General features: G+C 37.0%; 1 protein-coding gene across 1 annotated transcript in view; it reads right to left on the bottom strand.

Moving 5' to 3' along the window:
• EYS (eyes shut homolog) overlaps nucleotides 1-13,610 on the bottom strand; it is a 1,424,867-nt gene that overhangs the window by 183,914 nt on the left and 1,227,343 nt on the right. Inside the window, exon 31 of the mRNA XM_058554077.1 lies at nucleotides 5,995-6,103. Within this exon, the coding sequence (XP_058410060.1) occupies nucleotides 5,995-6,103 (109 nt within the window). The remainder of the gene's footprint in view (nucleotides 1-5,994; nucleotides 6,104-13,610) is intronic.

The raw sequence follows: 13,610 nt of genomic DNA, 5'->3' as shown, positions 1-13,610 counted from the left end.
CCTAAGATAAGTGACTCACTGCTAATGTAATCTGGGATCTATCATGAACCTGCAGACTCAGCGAATCCAAGGCTATGACCTTCCTCTCATTGAGGATCTCTGACATCTTGGATATTGATCACACACCTGAAACAGCAAACCTCTCACTGCTTTGACAAGTGTGCTGTTTTAGCACAAAACTGATAGAGGATGGAAGAATATCCTCCTCTTCTGTCAGCAGTAGGCAGATCTCAGGGAAAGTCTATAGAGATTTCTATGATTTATGAGACCATTAAAAAACACCCAAACAATGGAAGTAGATGGCTCTTGTATTTCTTCTGGTCTGAAGCCCAAGCTTAGTTGGAGCCCTGAAATGTCTAAAACAGTGGGTGCTGTTGATTACACATAGATAACCACTAAAGTGGTTGACTTCCTCTCTCCCCAGACTCTCAATTATCCAAAAGCTGCCTTTTGTGTGTATACTCATTCTTAAGGAGACAGGTCTTTAAAATAAGTCTTTTCTAATAAATTCTTGTGAATCAGACTATGGAGAATAGAGTCTGACATCCAGATATGATCTTACAAGATAAAACCACAGAGAACAGACATGGACAATCAAGGAGGAATCATCAAGATAATGAAAAATATGAATGATGACTGAGGGAAAAGGACTCCACATCTGACAGGAGTGAAATGAACATTCCCTTTTCTCTCAGAGTTTCTTTTTAAAGGAAGAACAGAGTGCACTTTTATAATATGTGGGAATATAGAAAGAAGATAGGCAAAAGGGAACGAACTTCTAAAGACCGGGGGAGGGGTGGATAGGAAGCTGCTTTATCTCCTTCTTGTTCTAATTTAAATTTAGATATTGGAGGACCACACAAATTTCTGTAATGATATCTTGATTCATTGTTTAGTTTTGTTTTACATCCTCAAGTCTGTCTGAAGTTAAATAACCTTTGTGTTAATAAAATATAGGAACGCAACTGCAAATGTACTCTTTGGTTAAGATTAACTATCAGAGGGTATTTGTCTTTATCCAAGAAAATAATGACTTATGACTGAAATGAACTGGCTTTTAATTAAGTGTTGTTACCAAATTTTTGATATTAATATTATATGAATTGTATGTAGACAAATTCAAAACCAGAGACATTGAGTCTTGTAATAAAGATGGATAAGAGATGTTGGGTAAAGCGTTTGGGAAACAGGATTTATTTAAATTACTTTCCACATGTGATTTAAGTTTTAAATTCTTTTAAACTGTTTAAAGACATTAAATGAAAGGGGACCAAAAGGCATAAGCATATTTTTCTAAACCTTCCATCCCTTTGCAGTTAATAGATCTCTCTTTCTCTCTCTCTCTGCCCTATAATAGGATAATCTATGAGCAAATAGTCTCTTCTATATTAATTTATATCCCTTTTTAGGGCAGGGCCTCCACCCCTGGTCATCGTGGGATTCTCTTAGAGTCTATAGCAGCACTTTGCAAATAGGTGGTTTAGTACAAGTTTGTGAAAAATAGCCTGATTCATGAAACTTAATCCTGCTTTTCTTCCATCTCCTATTTGTCTTTTAGGTCTCTTCTCCTGCTTAATGCTGCTTAGAACCTTGCTATATTGCCAGATTCAGCATATGGGAGGTCCTCACTGGGTACCATCCAAAAAGGAATATTAATATGGCTTTAATTCTAATCTCTCTCTCTCTATGTTATATATATATATGTGTGTGTGTGTGTGTGTGTGTGTGTGTGTATAGCATAGAGTACATGGCAGTGCTTATATGGAAGCTCTTGGGTTACTTATGAGATTAATACCAAGTAGCTCACACAGCTTTTTTTACTTTGATAAATATTAGTGAAATCTTCATTGTCTCATACTTCACAGTTAAATCTTTGATTCTTAAGGCTTTCTAGGCCAGGGAATTTTCTCAAAACAGTATTTTCTCAGCTCGTTGAAGGAAGAACTGAACTTTAGTGAAGTAACCAATAAATTGAGTTGTTACCCTGTGAGCATATGGATATAGGGAAGTGGAAATACAAAAGAAGGATGTGGGATTATTCTGTCTACAAGGAAATTAAATGTAATCTGGGGAAATGAATTATAAAGAAATTAAATGGTTAGAAAATAACAGCATATATGTTAGCAAGATGGCAAAATAGAAAGCTCCAGATCCTCCTCCCCCCATGGAGACACTGATCCAACAACAATACAAATACACAAAATATGTCCCTTTGTGAGAAATGGGTAGATTCGGAGCTCTGTCGTAACCCAGCATAGTCTAGAATCTTTTGGGGCTGCTGAGAACAAAAGACCTAGACACCTTGTGGCTGCTCCAGGGAACCTGCAGTACTGCAGATAGACACCACAGGGAGCAAAGCATTACAAGCACCTGAGAAAGGACTCTGGCAAATTCCTGTAACAGGGAATTTACACACATCAGTCTGGAGAAGACACATCCACAGAAAAAGTTTGAGAGGTTCCAAGAATCTCTACCTGGGTTGATTGGTGTAGGTCCTTTCCTTTACAAAGTCAATCCACAAAGACTGGGAGAGATGGCTGTTTTTTTCAAATGTGTGGATCCCACCACAAAGTTACAAGGCACGGGAAGAAACAAAAACATAGCCCAATCAAAGGAACAAAATAAATCTCCAGAAACCAACCCTAAAGAAATGGAGATATGTGAATTACCTGACATAGAATTCAAAATCACTGTCATAAAGCTGCTTAATGAGCTCAGGAAAATGAAGCATGAAGAAAATGAGAATATCAACAAAGAGATAGAAAATATAATAAAGAATCAAGCTGAAATTTTGGAGGTGATGATACAAAACTGATTTGAAAAAATCACTAGAGAGATTCAACAGAAGACTTGATCAAGTAGAAGAAAGAATTAGTGAACTCAAACATAGGTCATTTGAAATTATGCAGTTAAAGGAGCAAAAAGAAAAGAGACTGAAAAGCAGTAAAGACAGCCTAAGAGATTAATGGGACATGACCAAATGCACCAATATATGCATTACAGGAGTCCCAGAAGAAGAGAGAAAGAAAGGAGCAGAATGCTTATCTGATGATATAGTGGCCAAACACTCCCCAAATCTGGGGAAGAAAATGAAGATCCAGATTTAAGAAGCTCAAGAGACTACAACGAGAATGAACTCAAAGAAGTCTACACTAAGACATGTTATAATCAAATTGTCAAAAGTCAAAGATAAATAGAGAACTTTGAAAGCAGCAAGAAAAAAGTGGCTTGTCACATACAAGGGAACCTCCATAAGACTATCAGTGGATTTCTTACCAGAAGCCTTGTGGGTTTGATATATTCAAAGTGCTAAAAATAAAAAACTGCTAAACAAGAATGCTATATCTGGCAAGACTGTCCTTCAAAAACGAAGGAGAGATAAAAACTTTCCCAAATAAACAAATGCTGAGGAAGCTCATTACCACTAGACCTACCTTACAAGAAATGCTAAAGGGAGTCCTTCCATGGAGAGAAAAGGACACTAGACAACATGGAAGCATATGAACATATAAAGCTCACTGGTAAGGGTGAATATACAGACAAATACAGAATCCTGTGATACTGTCATGGTGGTGCATAGATCACTGGTAATTCTGGCATAGAAGTTAAAAGACAAAAGTATAGAAAACTATAACTATAAAAATTTGTTAACATATACACAATATAAAAACATGATATGTAATATCAATTACACAAAGTGTGGAGGAGGGGAGAAGTAAAAGTACAAATCAATGAAACACAAAGGGAGAGAGCAAGAGAGGAAGAGAGGCACAAAATATTGCATGATAGACAGGAAACAATGAATGAAATGGAAACAGTAAGTCTTTAGCTATCAATAATTACTTTAAATGTCAACTCCCCAATCAAAAGATATCAAGTGGCTGAATGGATAAAAAAAGATAAAAAAAAAAAACAAGATCAACTATATTCTGTCTATAAGAGACTCACTTTCTATTTAGGGACACACATAGGCTGAAAGTAAAATGATGGAAAAAGATATTCCATGCACATGGTAACCAGAAGAGAGCAGGAGAGGCTATACTTATATCAGACAAAATAGACTTAAGTCAACTACCGTCACAAGAGACAAAGAATGACATTATCTAATGATAATAGGGTCAATTGACCCTGAAGATATAACAATTATAAATATATATGCACCCAACATCAGAACACCCAAATATATGAAGCAAACATTGATAGAACTAAAGAGAGAAATAGAGAGCAGCACAATACTAGTAAGAGATTTTAATACCCCACTTTCTATAATGGAGGGGTCTAGTCTGTGAGAAGCTCACCACAGTCACTTCCACAAGGCAGACTGGACTGAGCCTTGGGGTTAACCCAGTTGAGAAGGCAGTGGTGATTCAGTCAGACTTCAGGGAGCTTGAGTTGGGATGAACATAAGGAGGCAGAGAATTGTAAAAAAGATTAAGAGAACCTAAGTACATTGTCTCTTTATCACCCTAAAACCACTCAAATTCTTTTCAATTTAAATAATAAATTCTATTCCCACGTGTTGGTCACTGTGTGTGGGCATGTGTATTACCTGGGGCATTCTGACCAGTATTTCATTTGGTCAACCCAAAGGGCAAAGAGACCGCTTTGTCACAAAGGCTACAAATACAAGACATATTTATCCTTTTCAACAACAGAAAGACATTTAGTGTTCACTTGTTGAATTCTATTTATTAAAGATGTCATTCATTAATGTCTATGTTAGTAGCATATTGTATGTAATTCATAAGAAAATATGGAGCTTTCACTGTGAAAAAATGGATGACTATATGGAGTTAATAAAGATAAAATCACACTGAATGCTTTACATTGAACTTTTCACAAAACTGTGAGTGTTTCATATTATTTCCACCATTGGAATATTCCATGTCTTGAATCTAAATATCTGGCCATCTTGGGCTCTACTGTGACTTTTTAAAACACGAAAACCCATTTTATTCCTACCCTAACAATCCACTCAAACAGTGTTGAGTCTGCCGCAGCAGCAAATGAAGAGCAGTGGAGTGTATTATCAAGGGACAAAGAAGGGTTGGGAATCAGAGAACCCGGCCAAAGTCTCCTTCCTTATCACCATGGAACATTGTGTGTCTGATGCTCAGTTTGCTCAGGGTTATAAAAGGGACAGTCATTCTTACTTTGGAGGGTTCTCATGATGATCAGATGAGATAACATCTATGACCATAATTTGGAAAGCGTCATGTGCTTGTGCAAATGTTAGATGTTCTTGTGTGCTTCTTGTAGATGCCTGTATACTCTCAACAAGAGACTATATAGAAAAAATGGAAATAAAATGAAATTTCCAATTCATTAGGGCACTACACACTGCTAGCTTTAATGTGTACCAAAATTAGCACTTTGGAGCTCTAATTATACAGATTAACTCTCCATGATGATCAAATGAACCAGGGATTCTTTATTGTAAATGTATTGCTATAAAGCCATACTAAGAAGCCTGTAACCAACCACATCATTAAAATTAAAAGAATTCAGCAAATTGCCTGGTCTCTGGAGGGACAAACATCTTCTCTTCTTTCAAATTAGCTTCATTCAATGTTTCCAAGAAAAATTTCCTGGCCAATGTAAATCTGAGAAACTGAGAAGGGACTTTCTAACAGCACAATACAAGCACTACCATATCCTATAAAAATGTAAATTTTTAAGCATTGTTTTGTATCTTGATAATCTTTTCCCATTCCTTGAGCTGTTTTTTTAATCAAGCATAATATAGTCTACACAAAGTGTGAGAGGAAAATCAATTTCTTGTTAAATTTAATAAAACTTTTGTAGTGACAGGCGTTAAATATATTTAATTATACCTAAAGTATCAGCGATGAATATTCTGGTGTTGTTGAGAGTTTTTACAAGGAAGCTATTCAATAAAGAAATATGATTAATGTTTAGTAACTTCAAAATAAATACTTATTTCAAATATTGAGAGCAGACTTCATGTTTGGAAGTGGGTATTTGCATACTTACCCGAGAAGTGTGAGGTGTCTCCGTGTCTTTCTCCTGTATTGGAGGTTTTCCATCTGCAGTCATTTCAATCATACAAGCAACCCCAGGGCTGCCAACCGGCATCGTGTAGCTAGAAATAAACCAGAAGAGGCCATTATTGTATGTGTTATTGGCAAGAACAGGGTAACTTCGCACATGGATGGTAAGTACTTCTTCAACAAGAGAGTTCCTTTCTGGATCACAATAATTCTGAAATATGGCCTCAACCAAGTGTGAACATTTTAGGAGAGATAAAAGATATATTTCTTTTCTAATATTGCATTTTATTTTCCTTCTCCCCTCTTGTCTTTAAATCAGGACTTGAAATGCTTTCAGAAAGTTAAACCCCTACAAAACAAAAAGAGCTTTATGTGTGTAAGCAGGTATTGATAAAGTCTAAGTGCTAACTGTGGTTGACATAAGGTCTCACCCAAGTAGGAGATTGTTGGACAAGTAACATCAATGTTAAATGATGCTAAGCGCCCTAGGTAGAAATTTCCCCTCCTTGGCCTACAGGGGAAATAGAAATGGAATTAGAAATGAAAAGCTGCATACCCCTGAGCAGTGAGATTACACTGTGATACAGTTATCAGAACTCAGAGAGCATGCTGCTAATGTATCGGCTGGTACTGTGTCTCACAGATAAAGAAAAGTATGAGGTTCAGGGAATTTGCAGAATGAATAGCAGAAATGGTCAACACACAATTGAAAATTTATCAGAGTTTATAGAGTGATGCAATCAGATGAAAAGGCACATATGCTAAAGTACTTGTCAGACATTTTAAATAGAATTTTAAAAGACAATTCAAATGATATTATCTTGGTAGTTGCTACACATAATAATAGTAACCTGCATTGTTATGAAGTCCAGTCCGTAAAGATATTAGAAATACATTTACTAATATTAACAGTAGTTCTCTTTGTATATTGAAAGTGTAAATGATTTTAATGCTCATTTTTGCTCATTTGTATTTTCTAAATTTTGGACAATGAATACACCTAATTTTTATTTTTAATTTTGATCAACTGCCCCAGTTTGCCCAGGACTAAGGTTTCCCTGGACATGGGACTTTCTATGCTAAAACCAGAGAAGTACCTGGCAAACAGGACCAGTTGGTAATTCTACTCTTAAAATTAAAAGTCAGTTTTATTAAACAATCATTGGTTAAAAAATTTACCAATATTTTTTCTTAAAATTAACTTTGGAGACTAAATTGAATGGAAAAAACAAACCAGAACACCCCTCTTCCCCTCCCCCAGAAGGGACAACTGTCATGCTGGTTCCCTCTTCCCTTCTAACTAGAAATGCAAATCCAATATGGTCCTTCCAGTACACCATTCCACTACTTGGTTTTTGAACTGGTTCACCAGGATCACTTCTAATTCTGATCAGGTGACTGTTGAAAATTCTTCAATTGTAGGAATAACGTCTAGAGCGTCCATTGTGTGAACTGGATGTTGTAGGGCTATTTGAAGCCCATTTGCCATCACAGTTGATAGGGGCAGGTAGACCTGTACAATGCTTTCTACTGGAGACAGAAGGAACAACTCCTAGGCAATGGACACGTCCTTATTAAGAAATAATAAGATCTCTTTTTGCTTGTTTCACTCAGGGCTGGTTGAAATCTAACCCTGACTTGCAGTTCTACAAAAGGAAGCCACTCTACCCTATTTGCTTTCTGTCACCTCCAGCCTTTTTCCCCCTTTCTACCAAATTGTTGATTCCCTTGTCTGCTAGGTCCATGAACTTTTTTGGGAACTGGCACTCTAATTCCACCAGAGATTTTTGCACGTGTAGATTCTTATCACGTTCATTTTTATAATGTCTCATATTTGTTTATAGACCAAATCGTGTCATAAGAAACAGAAAAATGCTCTATAAACAAATTAGACTTTATGCCACATAAATCATTTGAGGAAAAATCTAAGTGCATATCCTTCCACCTCTAAAGTATTGCTGAGGCCAGCTGAGTCTAATGATTGAAGGACTCAAGGATCATATTTTGAGATAATCCATTGACTGGCTGAGTGATCTTAGGCAAACCACTTAACCTTTCTTCCCTGAAGTGTGATTATCCACAGAAGGGAGATAATCATTCCTAGCTCATAAAAGGCTAGTGAGAATCACATTATTTAATGTACATAAATCATTCAGTGCTAATATTAAAATCCAAAGTTAAAGCAATTATTTGCTGACTAGACAGGGATCTCTAAAGAGATTTTTATGAAAATAAGTTATACAGTCAAGTTGAAGTGTTCATCTACTTCTACTAATATTGCTTGTAATAGAATTCAAAGTCAAATACTTAGGTTGCATTATTTTAACAATTAAAATTTGATGAAACAGACATTTTTCTAGTGTCCTTAACATTCTTGTTCTTGAAAGATTTATAGTCTTTAGGTTTGCTAAGCAATTTGGCTGAAACATTCTGATTTGGAAAGGACAATTTATTTTTAAAATTTTAGAAGATCCTGTTCAAACTGGAAGTTCAGGGTATCCAAAACCAAGGGAAGGGTTGTAAAAATATAAACAACGGAGAGTGGATTGGTCAATTAAATCAAGTACTTTTATACAATTGAATGCTATCCAGCTCTTAAACAGGAGTTGTAGAATAATAATTAACGGCGTGGAAAGATAGTTGGATAAAATGGAGAAAGAGATAAAGACAATTTGGATGTTATATCATTTTAATAAAAATATGCATAGAGATAATGTCAGAACTACTTTCACTAATATTAACAGCGGCTATATCTGCTTGCTACGAATGAGGATGATTTTTAATTTATCTCTTTTGCTCATTTATACTTTCTAAATTTTGGACAATGAACATACAATATTTTTCAATTTCACCTCTTAAAAGAAAACTTCAGTTTTTATAAAAAACAATCAAGGATTAAATAATTTACTGACATTTTTCTGTTTTCCTGGATTCCACGCCTTCCTTGTAGGTACGCTTACCTATCCACCTTCTTGCTAAGTACATCTTAAATAGTTGTTGTGAGGAGAATTTGTGGATAGTAAACTCAGAGTCACATCACATTTCATATCACCCTTGAATAAAAGTTTAGCTATGTATAAAATTTTAGATTTTTTTTCTTTGGGAACTTTAAACATACCACCTGATTATTTTCTGCATTCTATTGTTGATGTGAAGTTGTTAGTTCCATTTAAACGTTGTTTTTTTGCTACTTTAGTTTTTCTTTCTGGCAGCTTTAAGATCTTTAACTGTGGTAGTGAGTCTAGGTGTGGATTAATCATTATTTACTCTTCTTAATACTCCTAGTGCACTTTTGATCACAGGAATTATGTGTTCCCTCAATTTTGGAAAATTCTCATCTGAATCACCTAATATTGCTTTTTGACATTCTCTGAAATCCCTTTTTATAGAGTTTTCTTAGAACTTATATTAGGCATTTTTTGGAAGCCTGTTAAGCTGTTCTGTAAATTTCTTAATCATGCTTTCACTTTTTAAAATACTCTCTTAATTTCTTTGTCCTGTATTCTTCTTAGGCACCTTTTTCCTTTAACAGTCTCCAGGACTATTTATCCCGTCTATTGAGTTTTAAATTTCAATGAATATAATCTTTTATTCTCAAGATTTTGAATCTTTTCCATAATTTTCTTTTGTGTTTAATTTATGCCTGTTTGGCTTTTATAATTTCTCCTTTAAAGTGGAAGTTATTCCTTCATTTATGCTTTATAGCATCCTCGAAATACTTATTTTAAAGTTTTTGTCAGACGTTTCCATAAAATGATTTTATCTGGAGTGATTCATATTCCATTTGCTGATTTGCTTGGTTCCTTTCTTGATGTCGCCATGTGTTCTGATATTGTGCCATGCAGGCTCATTTTGAGTGGGAAGTACTTTTTGTTTTTCTCTCTTTTTCCCTACTCCCATCTCCTTCTCCTGTGCTCCTACCTCATCCTCTGAGCACCTAGACCAGGATCCTGGGTAATGGGTACCTGGTAGTTCTGTCTGTGGTGATATTGAAGGTATCCACCATCCCTCCACAGAGCTGAGAAAGATGCTTGGTGTAGTTCTGCTCATGATGCTTCGGTAGCATTCTGTCTTCTTCCTGGGCTGGCAGTTTGCTACAAGTCAGAATCCCTGATGACAGTGTCCCTCTCTCTGTGTATGTACATCTCTCACGTGTGTCCTTGAGTGAGTAGTTTCAGTCCCCTCTGCCCATAGGAGCCGAGCTTCCCTGTTTCCAGGCCTCCGCCTCGACAGGCCTGCAGTATTGGCTCTTACACTGCTCTGCATTTTCATCTGTTTCCAGTCTGCAGAGACAATTATCCTGTTTTTGAACTTGCTTTCATATTTTCAGTTGTCTATTTTTTATTTTCTAATCATTGCTATGTGTTTGACACTAAGGAGGAGTGTCAAAGTGAAGTGACAGTCATCTTGACTGAGTCCCACTTTTTTTATATAATAAGAAAAGACAACAATAAAGATCAAACTAAGTCCTTGCCTTTGAAGGGCCATGTAAATAGAAAGTTATCTTTAATTTTTGAGAGGCAGAATGAAGAAAAATTAAACAGCCATTTGGAGGTGTCTTTATGATTTTGCAGGCTTTAAATTTGGAAGGATTAATTTCTTTGGCTTTTTCTATCTCAGGTTTGTTTTGTGCTAAAGGCATTTCAATGCATCTGTCTCATGATTTTCTTCAGTGGCGTATTTCAAAAGCACATAAGTAAAGTGGTTTGTTTTCCCTCCAGAGAGAAATAGGAAGTATGGATTTTTTTCTTCTCTAAGGTACCTATGTTTGATTTGTCAAATCTGCGACTTATATGAGACACTGGCATTAAACCACAATGAAATTAAGTGCTTTAAAGGACCGTTGCAGTGCTCCGCTGAAGGCCCACACAGCATAGCTCACGCATAACTGCAGCAGCTACGGGATTTTGAAGCCGTAACATAACAGTAACAGAACTGAACAGTACCAGCTGCTTCTGGGGAATATTGCAAAATTGATGATGACACCGAATGCTTCCACAAGTGCAAAATATAAATGTTCTTCTCTCTTGTCACTAGGTTTGGCTATTACCCAGCAATAATGCTACCTTGTCTATTTTAAATTTTGGACGTGAATTAACTTTGCTAGTAAGTTTATTTCTTTATTTTCCTGAATTAGACTTTAAAAATGAATGCAAGCCAGTCCCAATGGCCTAGCAGTTAAAGATTGGTGTGCTGTGCTTTGATGGCCTGCGTTCAATTCCCGAGTGCGGAACCGTACCACCCCTCTGTCAGTAGCCATGCTGTGCTGGCAGCTCACATAGAAGAACTAGAAGGACTTACAACTAGAATATAGAACTATGTACTACGCCTTTGGGGAGAAAAAAAAAGAGAGAGAGGAAGACTGGCAACAGATGTTAGCTCAGAGTCTTTCCCAGCAAAAAAAAAAAAAAAGCAAAAGTAAGTTCTATACATGGATAACTTGCAATATAGATGGCAGTTAAATAAATCTCCAAATTAATAACTGTTCTGACCAATAAAAACCAGCCTTAGTGTTTACCAAATGCGAGTATTGCTCTGAAGTGAATGGATAACAGACACATTAGACTCCAGCTTAGAACCTTCATTAAAAGAATCTACTCCGGCTAGACATAGGACTGAGAGAGGTTAACTTCAGTTGTTAGCAGCTATGATCTCCATGTTCAGCCCAAAGCTGTAGTTGAGTTGTGACAATTGGCTCTGCACAGGCAGCTGAGATGCGCGATTCACATCAACAGATGGCAGTAAAGGTACACGGCAGAGACGGAGGCCCTGAAAGGCAGCTAGTGCCCACAAAGATAGGATCTAATTGATAGTGTGATTGTTTTAGCTCCCTGTTTGCAAGAGGAAAACATGGGAAAATATATTTAAAAGATTATACATCAGGCAATATGGATGAAACTGTCCAGACACACAGTTCGCCTCACCAGTGCCTGCATCTGATGCGACTGTGTGTGCGAGCAGATTTAAGACGATGCTGTTTAGAAGTATGATGGTTTCATACAGTCCTATCAACACAGCCATATTTCTTGAGGTTGTCAGTGTGACTCAGCACAATCTATATGTTAAAACAGTGTCAAAAAAGATCAGGCACAAAAACCAGAGTGTTAGGCCCTTTGCCAAAGAAAAGCAATGTAAACACACCAAAAGCATCCTGAAGCATCTCTTTCTGTCCAGGCACGAGGAGCTGGCCAGGCTGGCCGCACAAACAGCTTGTCCAAGGAACTCTGCCTGACCTCTAATAGGTGATTGTCATGAGGACCTCCTGTCTCTGGATGATTATCACGAGATGGTCACTGGATCTAGAGGATTTAATTTAGCCTTTCCTCTGACTGACAGGCCAAATATACTTCATTATAAATTACAGAGAAAAGCAAGCCATTATCCCGTGAAGCACTGATATTAAAGAAAGAATCCGTGGTGACGTCTGAGGACCACTGAAGCAGGCGCTTCATTTATGCTCTTGATTAACCAGAGCCATCATCAAGCGAATGTCCAACCAGCCGTCACGAGACATCAGAGATATTCCAAGAACCGTGATTTGATTCCTGACTACACTATCTGACTCCTGTGCAGTGGGATCTGCAGCATATTCTACAGATTTCACAGTCTCCTGGTAGCTCCTCTAAAGGTGCTGACGGCCCAGATTCCCTGTTTTCTTCTCCCGATAAAAATATTCACATAATGACCATTACAATTACACAAATTGAAATTTGCATCCAGAAATGTGGCTGTGTTTTGCCCTGACATCTGGCTTTAACCTCATGTGCTGGAGCAGCCAGCACAGCTCCCAGAGCTGATTTTGTGCAACCCTCCTCAGCTCCACGTCAGTGAATTCACGTGGGTCGCTTAAAATTGGCCATGGTGGGAGTATTCATGAGTGGGAAATTGGCAAATGCTACAAGTCAAATGAGCACCCTATTCCACACTTTTCCCCCCGAGAGCTGGCTGTTAAACACCGTTGCATCACCGAGTTTCTTGACTATTTCTTAGTAGGGTTTAAGCATTCACTTAGAACAGGGACATTAAGAAAGTTGCGAAGCTCAGCTTCACTGTTGGCACTTTGTTTGGAATTTCAGTAGAAAATCTGCTTTATTCATAATCTATTACTTCACAGCTCTAGATTGGATCAATTTACTCTGATGTCGAATGTGGAATCTGAAACCCCTGAAATCTACACACATTCAGTTTACAAATACCAGGTAGTATTTAATTTTACCCTTCATTTCTAATACTTATTATTGGCTCAGTTTATTTGTTTTTAGCAACTTTGGGGTATATTTGTATCCAATCCACCGAGTAATCAATCAAAACTCAGGGGTTAAAAATATTGACCTCTGATCCTTTTCTTGCCAACACCTAAACTCTCCTACACACATATTTTGAGAGACTAAAGATTCCCAAGTTGAAATAGCATACCAAAAAACTCGATTTGATAAGAAATAGATTACTTTACAGATTTGAACAGAAAGCAATTCTGACGATATGGGCATGTGGAGATTTACTTCCGTTAGGTTATGAGTGAAGCTCAAGACAAGTTTTCGTCAGGAAAAGGCCACGAGTATCCCTGCCATTTTTTTAGATGTGTTACAGTGAGTGATG

The sequence above is a fragment of the Diceros bicornis genome, chromosome 14 (genome assembly GCF_020826845.1).
Source record: "Diceros bicornis minor isolate mBicDic1 chromosome 14, mDicBic1.mat.cur, whole genome shotgun sequence".
Classification (NCBI taxonomy): Eukaryota; Metazoa; Chordata; class Mammalia; order Perissodactyla; family Rhinocerotidae; genus Diceros; species Diceros bicornis.
Note: the sequence above shows the minus strand (reverse complement) of the source record. Positions and strands in the feature narration are given on the sequence as shown.